General features: G+C 32.6%; 1 protein-coding gene across 6 annotated transcripts in view; it reads right to left on the bottom strand.

Annotated features, from left to right (window-relative positions):
- Positions 1–4,297: 4,297 nt before the first annotated feature.
- The window catches only part of LOC124186959 (sodium/potassium-transporting ATPase subunit alpha), a 49,718-nt gene continuing 40,632 nt past the window's right edge, over positions 4,298–13,383 (bottom strand). For 5 of the 6 annotated variants that reach the window (XM_046579135.1, XM_046579133.1, XM_046579138.1 and 2 more), the window contains 3 exons: positions 7,581–7,755; positions 7,000–7,232; positions 4,298–6,505 (listed from right to left, as the gene is read on the bottom strand). In XM_046579135.1, coding sequence (XP_046435091.1) covers positions 6,385–6,505; positions 7,000–7,232; positions 7,581–7,755 — 529 coding nt within the window. In that variant the 3' untranslated portion in view covers positions 4,298–6,384. Of the gene's footprint in view, positions 6,506–6,999; positions 7,233–7,580; positions 7,756–12,360; positions 12,456–13,383 lie in introns of all 6 variants that reach the window. The other variant, XM_046579134.1, reaches the window with a different exon arrangement.

A 13,383-nucleotide genomic window follows, 5' to 3' on the forward strand; every position in this document is an offset into this window, starting at 1 on the left:
ATTTTTTTTTTTTACCGGGGACCCGCTGACTGAAAAACAAATATATAAAAAAGAAAATATATCACACGCCCTGTCGCTAATTTGCGCATCATTATATTTTTTTGCTTCTGTAATTATTTTTTTTTTTTTTTCCATCAAGTTCCTTTCGGCTGAATTTTTTTTTTTGCCGCTTTCTTTCGCAATCGGATCCCCGGTCCCGCAAACGATCTGTCTATGTCCGAGTGATATAATTATTATTATTATTATCGTTATTATTATTATTATTGTTATTTAAACGTATAATCTTTCGATTATTTAAAATATTTACAATGCTAGTAAAACATTACTAAAGTTTTTGTTACTTTTTATTTTCTTGTTGTCGTTTCTTGATTTTTTTTTTTTTTTGTTGCCTCCGGTTGTTCATGTCTTGTTTCGTTTTTTATTTTCCTTCTTTTTAATTATTACATACTTTAATCATTCAATGATTATATTTCGTCGTTAAAATTATATTATACGTAAACGCATGTACGTGTGTATACATATAATGATTGCGGTAGGCTGGGTACGACGTTATATCGGATAATATGTAATATCGCTTGTCTAAATACATTTTATAATACACATAATAATTATACAAATATACGAATAAAAATAATCAATCACGTTCTTTCGCGACTTTTAAATACGTATCGTTCGCATTGTATGCACGGAACAGAGGTTTGATTCGTTGATATTCGTAGAAATTTATCGCGTATGCAAAGAAGGAAGAAAAAAAAAAAAAAAAACAAGAAGAAACGGAGTAAAAATAATAACCTTAACTATACATCCATTGTCACAGAGTTAATTGAAAACAGCGGCGGCGTTGCAAAAATCTCTGTCGATAATCATTATCAGCGGAGAAAGATGTACGTACAATTATTTATATGCAAGAGAATAAGAAGAAGAAGAAGAAGAAGAAAAAGAATTTAAAAAAAAAGAGAGAAAACGGAGTTCTAATATTTTTATCGTCGTGGTGACAGAATTTTTTCCTTCTCAATATTATATAATAACGAGAATAAGAAAGTCCCGGAATTTGAGCACAACTTTCTTGCAATATTAATTAAACACGTTATACCTAATATAACATTGTACAATTTTATACGATCATTTTTTTCTTTCTTCCAACCGTTTTGTTTTTTATTTATTTATTTATTTTCTTTTTAATCCAAAACAACGATTATAGTCATAACAATCATCACAACGCGCGTGTGTGTTTTTGAGTAAAAAATAAGTCGCTTGATAAAAGAGAAACGCATATTTTTCAAATCTTTCTTTCGCGGTGAAAGAAAGGTAACTGTTATCCTTTTGCGTTGGATCCTATTCCCTTCGCTTATGCTCGGTTAATTAATAAATACGCGTATAATATATATATATTATATATATACATGTACATATACACACACACTTGTATGCCATAGACGCGATATTACACATTTTCTCCGCTCTATATAATTCAGCCCCGCTCCGCCTTCGCAGGTCTTGGACCAAAATTTTGTGACACTTTCTATTTTATTTATTTACTTCTCTCTTTTTTCCCCCTATTCTTTTTTTTTTCCTCTTCCTTCTATATGCGTATATATATATGCATATATCTGTATGTATATACATATATTCTTTTTTTTCTCAAATATACACATATATTTATACATATACGCAGTTTTTTGTTTGTTTGTTTGTTTGTTTTTTTTTTTTTTTCCTCTGTTAATATTTTTTTTCCCCCTTCAACAACACGATCTAGACTAAAACATGTGTGTACATATAGAGCAACAACAACAACAACAACAACAACAACAACAACGACAAAAACAACAACAACAACAATAATAATAACAATAATAATAGTAACAATAATAATAATAATTGCATCTAATAATATCTTATGGTAATATGTATTATCATATTTATCATTATTGTTATTATAATAATAATAATGTTTTTTCTTTTCTTTTTTCAATCGTTAGTATCCTTCGACTTCTTCTTTTTATTCTTCTTCTTCTTCTTCTTCTTATTCTTCATTTTCATCTTCTTATAATTTATATCGTTATTATTATTGTTATTGTTATTGTTATTATCATCATATATATATATATATATATATATTTATATATATTATCGTTACATAAAATTTAAATATCGATACGTAAATAATTATGTATATTAGCCTAAAGTGTGAGGCGCGGCGCACGACGGCAAAGCGAATTATTATTATTATTATTATTATTATTATTATTGTTAATCTCTAATTATTAATTTTTTTCCATCATCTTTTCTCTGTTCCCCTCATACGCGCGGCTGCACGGGAGCTTCTTCTCTTCTACGCAATTAGATAGATATATAGATAGATATTAGATCCGTGTGTGTGTGTGTGTATATATATATATGTGTGTGTTTTTCTGTACGAATGAATGTGTCGAGTGGATGCGAGTGTGTGTATGTATAATATTCACTCAATAAGACCGCGTGTCCTGCGGAAACGCCCTGTTAAATCAACGACAGCACGTGCGTGCTTCCTCACTTTTTCCTTCACATTCTGTTTCCTCGTCGTTTTCGGTTATTTTATTTTGTTTTTTTTTTCTTTTCTCTGTCCCTCCGCAATGCGTTATTTCGCTTCGTTGACTCGAACTTTTGTTGTTGTTTTTTTTTTCTTTTTTTCACTTTCACGTCGCGAGAGCGAATTAGAGAGCGAGAAATAGAGAGGTAGATGTAGAAAGAGAGAGAAAGAGAGGAGAAGAGAGATAGATAGATAAAGAGAGAGAGAGAGAGAAGAGAGGAGACGGAAAAAGGCGAACAAAAAAAGAAAAATATCGTTCTCCCTTCGGTTCCGATTTTTCAGACTCGCAATGTGACGCGACGAATGATGTTAAAACGTTTGAACACTTTGGGTAAATATTAAAACCGGTTACAACTATAAGCTATAGTATATGTATATATATATATATATATATGTATATGTGCACGTTGACTTTTAATCCCATTTTTCATACTCCTCCCATTTCGCATCGTCAATTTTTCGCGTTTTTTCACCTTCCGAGCAGTTGACGAAAAATTAGCCGAATTGAAAGAGAGTGAGAGAGAGAGAGAGAGAGACAGAAAACGTTAGATAAACTTTGTTTCCGCAACGACGACGGTTACGATGATTTTAATTATCCTCAATAGCGATAACGTCGTTAATGATAATAATAATAATGGTTATTAATACAACAACAACAACAACAACAACAACAACAATAATAATAATAATTATCGACGAAGAGCAGCAACAGGGCGTTTCCTTGTATGCAATTCACGACGCGAGGCAATCGCATTTATAACATTGTGTAAACCTTTTGAGAGCGTATTAGAACGAGAGAAGATCAAAGAATATGAAAAAAGTAAACGCATAAAGTTGTTTGCCCCTCCTTTCAGTTTATTATCTAAACCGAATATATTATATTACATATATATTTTCGAAGAGAGAAAATCATGTTTTCTTTTTTTTTTTTTTTATATTCTATTTTTTGTCTTCAGATTGATATATGTATATGTAATATAAATATAATATAGTATAGGTATAATGACGGTGGAATGATAAAACGCGTCGATTTTGTCAGTAAAAATGTATTTTAATAACAAACAACAACGAAAAACGAGAAGAAAAACACGAAAGACAATTCAATGGAACAAGAAGACAAACGATGAAAAAAAAAAGAAAAAAAAATCGATAATAATAAAAAAACGTAAAGAATTTCCACAAGATTTCATTTTAAAGCTGCAGCTGGACGAATACAAAAATTGTAAATACGTATAATACTCATTCAATATATATATACATATATATATATATAAATATATATATGAATATTCATATACCTGTATATATATATATCTGTATATGTATATACAGAACGCCTTAAAATTATAATATCATACAGACTGTATATGCCGCAAAAATTATTCACACAATTATAATATGATATATACGATCGTCGTCGCGATTTGTTAAATTGGAAAAAATGCGGAAACTAGCGAAACTTGATTAATTTTAGCGTGATACTGCACAATATACATAATATAAGTCTAATTTACAGATTCATTCCTCTTCCGCGTTTCTTCTTTTTCTTCTACTTATTCATTATTCATTATTATTGTTAATTCATTATCATTACCATTATTATCGTTATTATTATTATTATTATTGTTATTGTTATTGTTACCACTACTGCTATTGTTATTATTATTTTTTATTATTATTACTAATATTATTATTTTCTTGTCGTTTCAATCATTACAATAATTGTTAATTTTTCTCTATTCTCGTTTCCTCTCTCTCTCTCTCTCACTCTCTCTCTCTCTCTCTCTCTCTCTCTCCCTCTCTCTCTCTTTCTCTCTTTCTCTCTCTCTCTCTCTCGCTCTTTATTTCGTTTTGTAGTAGTTAGTAGTAATAATCTACTATTTTTCTCGTCATGTATATATATTCATATATATTTATATATATATATATATATATGTGTGTATATATATTTATGATCATATAAATATATATGAATATATATATACGAATAACATAATAGTAGTGAATACTGCAAACGCGCGTTGTGTGGTTCTTTCTAATGATTTTTTTTTTTTTGTTTTCTTGTTTTTTTATTTTTTTTTTCTATTTTTTGTTTTTCCTTCAAGATTTATTTATTTTTTTTTTCTCTTTACTCTCGTTTTATTTCCCTTGAAATTTTTTGCACACGTTTTATACGCATATGTTCGTATATATATTACCAGAATTTTTCTTAACTTTTTTTTTCACATCTGCTTCTTCTCTCCTCCCTCGTCAAGTAACACGGAATATATATAACACATATTACAACGTATATATTATCATATAATATATATACGCGCGTATGCATATTGCCTACATAATATATAATCTCGTAAATTAAATTATTATTTATATGTATAATTTTTTATTCTTTTTTTTTTTCTTTTCTTTACCTTCATATTTTATATGGTATATGCATAATAATAAGAATAACGCGCGCGTGTTTGCGTGTTCTTGTCTTTGTGTATGTGTGAGTGTGTGCGTGTAATAACTCGCGCTTCGATTTCTACGTATGCCTATATAATGTATATATAGGGCGTGCCAATTATCTAGCATACTGGATGGTATTTTTGTGGTCGTTTTTTTTTCTTCTTCTCTTTTTCTCCTACCCCTCGCAGGTGGAAGAGATAGAAAGAAAAAAACGAAGAAAACACGCGTATGCTGTGAATAAAAAAAGAGAAAAAAAAAATATATATATATATATATATATATATATATATATATAGAAAAAGCACACAAAGAATAATGAAACTTGACGAATGACGTGAGAAAGTAAAGGATGTAAACTATGCGGGATTGACCGTAAAAAGAGGAGGTAAAAAAACGAATTTGAAATTGATCAAACATTTTCATACCTTGCGAGAATAACAATAACAATGAAAATTGTTATAGCGTCAGGATGTGTGAACTTTCTTGTCTTTCATTCTCTCTCTCTCTCTCTCTCTCTCACTCTCTCTCTCTCTTTGTCTCTCCGGCTATACGTAAAATGGGACAATAGTTGACTGATGTGTAAATATAATAATGCGAGAACGATGACAACGATGACAAACATGGTATCAATAACAACGTCCATTGCAGAAGCATTCATGTTTTTTTTTCTTCCTTTTATTGTATTTTTTCATTAATTTTTAAACACTTCTCTGTCGCTGTTTAAAATTTCGTTTTCTTTTCTTTTTTTTTTTTTTTTGGCTATCTTTTCTCCTTTCACTTTCCATTTTTTCGTTAGTATTTCACCACATGTCGCAGCACTTGAAATACAGCCGATGCGCATACTATGTATAACAGATATTATATATTATTATATAAGAGGTAATAAGCACGCCCCGTGTAAAAATGTGTATTAATATATGTATGCGTGTCGTGAATGCGCGCGCGTGTGTTTCTAAGTATGCGTGTATGTATGCGTGCGCGAGTTTGTGTGTGTGTGTGTGTGTGTATGAGTGAGTGTCTGCCTTGTGTTTTTATATATATGAACGTGTGATTGATGCGATTGTTGTTGATGCGATTGTTGTTGATGTTTTTTTTTTTTTTGTTTTTTCTTGTTGGTTTTTTTTTTGTATTGTTTTCTTAAATATATATTTTTTTTTTTTCAATTTTCGCGGTGTACTTTATTCCTTATTATTCTTATTTTTCATTCTCATTATTAATCTTCCTTCTCTTTTTCTGCAAATGCTAACGCGTGTGTAATGAAATTAGCATTGTTACTGTTGACTATATATACATACATGTATATATACATATGTATATATATATATATATATATATATATGTATATAATTTATATGTATATAGATCGTTTAGTAATAAGTTTCTTGTTCGAGCCAGCCGCCAGGGTTCCGGCGGAGGTAGAATCGTCTCACCTCGTCGTATACGAAAATCGAAATCATGAACGGTATCGCCGGTAACCACCACACGAATCTGTAATTCAAGAGATGCGTAAGGAAAAATTTAAGAAAACGAATAAGACGAAACGAGATTCTATCCGAAGCAAAAAATGCGACATGAAAATATTGGAAATTTTGAGATTTCTTTCTTTTTCTTTCCACGGATATTCGATTGACGAACAAGGAATCCGAAGTTTCAAAAAACGCCACTTGGTGGCAAACAATTATATTTCATCCAACTGGGTCATATTTAATATTAAAAATAGTTCCTTGTCGTATATTTCGTACTCTGAATCAACTTAATGCGATATAGTGAAAGTCGGATAGCTTGCAAGGGATTCTCTGGGCTTTGATACTCGTGTATAAATCACCGAAAACAATCAGCTGATAGCCCGGAGCGACGCCATGTTGCTTCTAGTCACGCGTTAGCTTTGGATCCCAAAACGCGATATACTGTTCTTTTTTTTTTCTTCTTTCAAACAATCCTTACGACGAAGAATCAGGATAAATTTATGTGTGAATAATTACTTGAGCGGGAACATGCGCAGTCCCTTGTCCATTCCCGGTGTGTAGCTGAGGAAAGCAGCCAGGGCTGTTTCGAATACCAGGCCGAAATTCAAGGCCCAATTTCTCATGCCCTGATGTATTATCGAGTTCCTGCGTGTCTTGCAGACGATCAGATCGGCCCACTGCACAATCACGATCGATACGAAGAACGCCGTGTGGCACGTGAATTCCAACGTCTTTCGGTCTCGGAATGTCTGCAAATAAAGTATCATTCGTTCGTCAGCTCACGTTGATTAGCGTTGATTTTTAATTATATCGCTTTGGGTCATCCATCGGGACAAGTATCGCGAAAAGATGAATATATTCACGTCGAATACGCCGTGGATTTTACTTTGCGAAACCTAACCTTCCGTTACTTCCGGTCACACTGTTCCGCTCACTTGAAGTTTTCAAATATCGATAATTATCACATTTCATCATGAATTTTGACGAAATTTGGTACGTGACTCTTTGGCGTTAGCATCTAGCTCCCTGAATTTTTTAGATTTTTTATAAAAATGGCGCAGCGACGCGACCAGGCATAAAAAGATAAAATTTCTCACCCATTCTTGGCCGTAGCTGTCCGTGAGATCGTTGATAGCCTTAGAGTCCCACTGTTTCCTGATACCGAACAGTTTCGTTGGTAGGAAACCGTTCTCAGCCATAATTACGAAGTAGACGAAGAAACCGGCGGCAGCTTGGATCATACCGATCTGTCCGTAAGCCATTGAGATCAGCCTGAGCGGGGCATCGTAAAGAAGAACAACAATTTAAGGGCTGTTTTTGGGGTCGTTAAATTGCTGATAGTTGGAGCGTGAGATAAAAAAAAATATGAAAAAAAAACTAAACTAAAGTAGCAAAAATAAAATTAAAAAAAAATTATCTTCCTCGATACCAATGCGCTGTCTATATATTTCGTCGAATGCCTACATTCTATGTGTATAATAGCGTACCGTACGAGTACATAAGCGATAAAGAGTCCGATTGAAAAATTGTAATTTGCAAAAAAGGAATTTTTCAAACTACGCTGGGTGTTTATGAAATTGTTGTTGCGTTTTCGTGTGTTGTGTTTCTTCAAAATTATTTATTCATATCCCGTTAATTCAATCAGCCACAAAATCGTCTTTGTACACGCGTATAAAATAATATCGAGAGATTATCGGGTGACTTGCGTAATTGGCGGAATTGAATTGTCCGGGCAGCCAACTAAATTCTCAAAAATTCCCTAGGAATCGTGCAGTTTGACGATAATCTCTCGGTACGTGCATTCTTCGAGTTTAATTTTTCAGTTTTTTTTTTTTTTTTTTTTTCGTTCTCTGGTGTACGGATCACATACTAAGCCGTTGCGAAAATTGTATATTACCGTTGTGTTATACGTGTGTATGTATAATACATTATACGATAAAACAGCTGCGAGCTAAGGTGTGATTCATTACATAAGCCTTGCCTTTATAATTAGTGTGATGCTTTGTATAAATAAATGTGTCGATAGATATATATTATGGACAAAATGCATTACTCACCGGTATTAATCGATGACAATGTAGCGAGCGAGAGAGAGAGAGAGAGAGAGAGAAAGAGAGAGAGAGAGAGAGCGAAAGCGAGCAAGTGAGAGCAATGTTCTTTCGAACGCTTAATGTTTTTTTTTTTTTTGTTTCTTCGTGTCATTTTCTTGCATGCCAGACATATATGTTGTATACATACGATGACGATGACGATGCAGGCTTAAGCATGACGTCAATATCTCACTGTGATTAAAATCTTTCAAAATCGGTTTCGACGTCTTGCCGCTTTTGTTAATTTTTTTTTTTTTTTTTTCCAACAATTTAAACTGCACCGTGAGATTTTGATCGATGCATTGCGGCTGGCGGTATAGGGAGATTTTCAAGTAACTGTGCGGTGATTTGAGTTGGCAGCAATGAGCCTACGGCTCAACACTAGCACGGCAGCCAACTTAATTCACTAGAAATCCCCGTGGATTGTACAGTTTCACGATAATCTCCGGTTACTTATTTATAAACAAATTATAGATAATAAGCAGACGTTAGTTTCGCACACGTACACGTACACAGGGTTGAACAGGTAATAAATTATAGAATAATGTTATATATATATATATATAGTATATGTAATGTTATTTTGTCTTGAGCGGTACGAGGCGAGAATATTTAATTTTTTTTTTATTGATTTCGCAAGGGATTATTTCTTAACCTACGAGATAAATTTCGCTTTTTCATTGGTGCCGATTCAATTTGGCTTGTAATAATTTTTGTATAAACAGTGAACGTTGATATTCGACAAAATCGTATTGCGAAATCAATTTCTATTCGTAATATACGACGATGACGATGACGATGATGATTTTAATGGCGATATTATGACGTGAATGTGCACCGATGCAAGAGTGATATCGTTTAATTTTTCATAAAACGAGGGTGGAATTGTATTATTCTTATCATTTTCTTCATTATATGTATATACGGATGTTGCGCGATTTGTGAATTGGGAATAAGAGAGATAGAAGAGATTAGAAGCGAAGATATAGATAAGACAGCTGCGATAAATGTATGCGAGAAAGAGATAATAGTTTTTTGGGTGTGAAACAGATCTGAAATGGATGGAGAAGAAAAATCGTTGTAGCAATTTAAATTATACGAATTTGGAAGGATATTTATAATACTGTTACTGCGCTAATATAGTGAGAAGGTAAAAAAAAAAGAAAAAAAAAAAAAAAATTGGAAAAAACATACGTCCAACTATAACGAGAATAATAGATATTATACAAGTGCACGGAATATAGGCGACGGTCTGATGAATTTGTGAAAAAAACGACTAAATCACGGACGAAAAACAAAAACATAAATAAAAAAATCGACGTCGGTTATGCGAATGCTGAAATTTGTTGCACAGCTGACTCTCGTTAACTTGTTTCGCGTTAAATTTCCGCTATAATCAAACCAGGAATGTCGGCCGAGTGTCAGAACCCGAGGAGCGGGAAGTTACGGAGAGTCAACCGCCTAACGAGATCGATGCGTATATGGTTAAAATAAAATGTTCCAGCAGGTTGACTAAAATTTTCTAGTTGATTTGACAATTTTTCAACAGTTTATACGACCAATTCGAATGTTAAAATTACAAAAATTTCTGTCATATTTACTTAAAGAAATTTAACAATAAACGCATATATAAAGTTGACCTGCCGGGACATTGTCTGTAGTTGATTTTTTTTTTTCCCAACAGTGTAGTAATAATAATTGTGGCGTTGCTGGTCAAGTCTATGTACAAAAATGTGCATGTACGATTATCTAATTCGCTAAATATTTGCATACTCAACCGAATCTATAATATGTAAAGATTTTCACGCAATACATATAACAACGTCCTTTACATATATTAAAGCTGTAACTTTTTTTTTTTTTAACGTGTATATATATATATATATTATAAACATTATAAAAATTAAATGGAAGAAGAAACGAAGTACTATCGGTCACGATAAAAAACATGGGGAAGGCATCAATAAGAAAATCAAAAAAGTATGATTAGGCAAACAGGAAAAAACTGAGACGCAGAAAGACGAAAGTATTGCGTGAGAGAAAAATCTGTTGTGGTTTTTTTTTTTTAAATAAAAATCATAAAACGAAAAATAGAGAAACAGACGATCATCAGGCATTCGGCATTCCCAATATTTAGTGTTAAGCGTGTATAAAATTTGACAAATGAATCCGCTCAATTATCAATAAACTCAGTGTAAAAAAAAATCGGTGTTCCTACATCAACTGTACACGCTACATATTCTTTTGAATTACGACAACAACAACAATAATAATTGTAGTAATAATTATAGAGATTATTATTATTATTATTATTATTCGTGTTATTATCGTGTTATTTATATTACTTTAGAGTGGCCAAACATTATTATCAGTGCGTCTTAATTGTGGTCTCGAATCGGAAGAAGAAAAAAAAGTTTCAGATAATTAAAGGATAGAAATAACAAAATAACGAATAAAAAAAATAAATCAGACAAGCTTATTTCTGACTGATTGCCGTTTTTTTTCCATTCCGTTTCGTCTCTGCAACGAAAACTCGCATCTAAAATACCTATTCTATTCTATTCTATTCTAGTCTATTTGAAATTCTATTATATTTTTTTTTTTTTTTTTTTGTACAATAAGGCATCTGTGTGTACTAAAAAATCTATAAGATCGTACAAATCAGATTACGATGAATTGAGAGAGAATTTTCATAAAAAAAAAAAAATTTCACTGCAAATTTTTCTAACGTATAAGAATTCAAACTTTTCAAACACGACGCGTCAAGATTGCATTGGTGGTATGCCTACGCTTGATGATAAAGAAGAAAAGTGACGTCTGAAAATTATTACGTCACATATGAAAAAATTTATATCGAACAGCGTAAACTGATTTGTCTTTTCCCTACGAGTGAGTCACTTTAACAATGCAGTTGAAAATGCATTATTTTAAACTTATTATACACACGCACACACACACAGATATATATATATATATATGCGTGTGTATGTACGCAATACATTATAGGTGTGAAATGCAATTCTAAACTATACCTATTTTGCATATCACAACAAATACGCGTCCGTACTTAAGCGCAAACTCATCCACTGCATATAGGCGTTAATTCTTTGATGCGTCAAGCGCGATTTTCTATAATTTTTAATATTGAAAACGATCTCCCTTCCGTCTCGTTTGATAAAACAAAACTTCGTTGTACGTAAATCTGTGTAGAATGTGAAAAAAAAAAAATATTCCTAAAAGTTGATAATTTGTCCGAGCAATATATGTATGTATACAATTTTTTTTTTGTTTTTTCTTAAATAACAATATCTCAACACACTCGCGTTAATAACTAAAAAATGATAGAAATTTCACGCGCGTGTGAAGGGAGTTTTTCTTTTTTTTTTCTACATTATGAAATACCGCTACATACTTTTCTCCCTTTCCGATTATTCGCTATTAATTGTTTTCCATTTTTGTTTGAGAAAAATTGAGAATGAGAAGAATAACGATAAGAAGAACGAGAAGAAGTTTTACATTGATAGGGAAATTATATTGAAGAGAATAGAAAAAAAAAAAGAAACATGGGTAAAACAAACGTAGAGAAGGGGGTTGGCCACCCTGTGAAATTTTTCCTTCCCTGTCGGTTTTCCTTTTACATGAAATTTTCTCTCTTTGTTTTTTTTTTTTTTTGCTTTTCCGACTTGTTTTTCTTTCTTTCTCTGTACTTTTTCGATCGTTTCGTTCTAGTGGCAGTGGGGGTGGTGGGGTGCAGGGTGCTAGGTTCGGTCAGACGGGGAACACCCACCTTCGGTTGACAAGATTGTCCCTGTAAGGATCGCGCGGCTGCCGTTTCATAATGTCCGACTCCGGCGCCTCGTAGGCGAGCGAAATCGCCGGTACCTGTGCCATTGTTCCAACACCAATAGTTAGAAAAATTTTACGATTCATCTACATTTAGTCGTCGTCTTTCTCGTCTCTGTCGTCGTCGTGGTAGTAGCGGTGGTGGTAGTTTCATGCGAGATGTATCGTTGCAACAATTTTAAGGGTGTAATAATGATAATAACAATAATAATACGCATCCGTCAAATTTTACTACATATTATACCCTGATGATGTAAGTTTCATGTATATATACATATATATAAGTATAAATAACGATATAAATACATGGCATTGGTATAATTAATAAGGTGGGTGTGGTTAATAATAAAAGAGCTGGGCTTTCGTCTCCGTACTGATAATAATAATAATAACAATAATAACAATATCAGCTATTATTAAAAGAGACGGAAATATATGCAGGGGACGAAACAACGACGGATGGGTTTGAAATTTCATAACAACAGATGGACGAATCTCTATTTTTCTCGCAATGTGACATAGAGCTGAAATATTTCTGCGATCTAAAAATGGGTCGGAGGGAGGCGTGGGGGGGTCGAGGAGGAGGAGGAGGAGGAGGGAACAACAGTCGAGAGAATTAATTGGTACGTGTGACAATCGACACGGGAAAATGATCAAAGGAGAGCCATAGAATTAGAAGACAGTTGAGACAGATTTTTATACATACATAATAACGATGCTGATGATGATAATAGTAATGATGATAAAAACTGTAGAAAAAGTGGCTAAGAAATGACTGGGAGTTCTAACGAAAAAAAAAAAAAAAAAATGAAAAGAATCGTGTTAGGGATAGGTATGTGTTGATAATCTATCGGAAACGAGGTAACGATATCTAAAATTTTTGGTCGATCATAAATCGTACGTAATGTGAAACACTGCACATCGACACACAATATAATAATATTATATATACCGGCTATCACATGAG

Source organism: Neodiprion fabricii, chromosome 7 (genome assembly GCF_021155785.1).
Source record: "Neodiprion fabricii isolate iyNeoFabr1 chromosome 7, iyNeoFabr1.1, whole genome shotgun sequence".
NCBI classification, from domain to species: domain Eukaryota; kingdom Metazoa; phylum Arthropoda; class Insecta; order Hymenoptera; family Diprionidae; genus Neodiprion; species Neodiprion fabricii.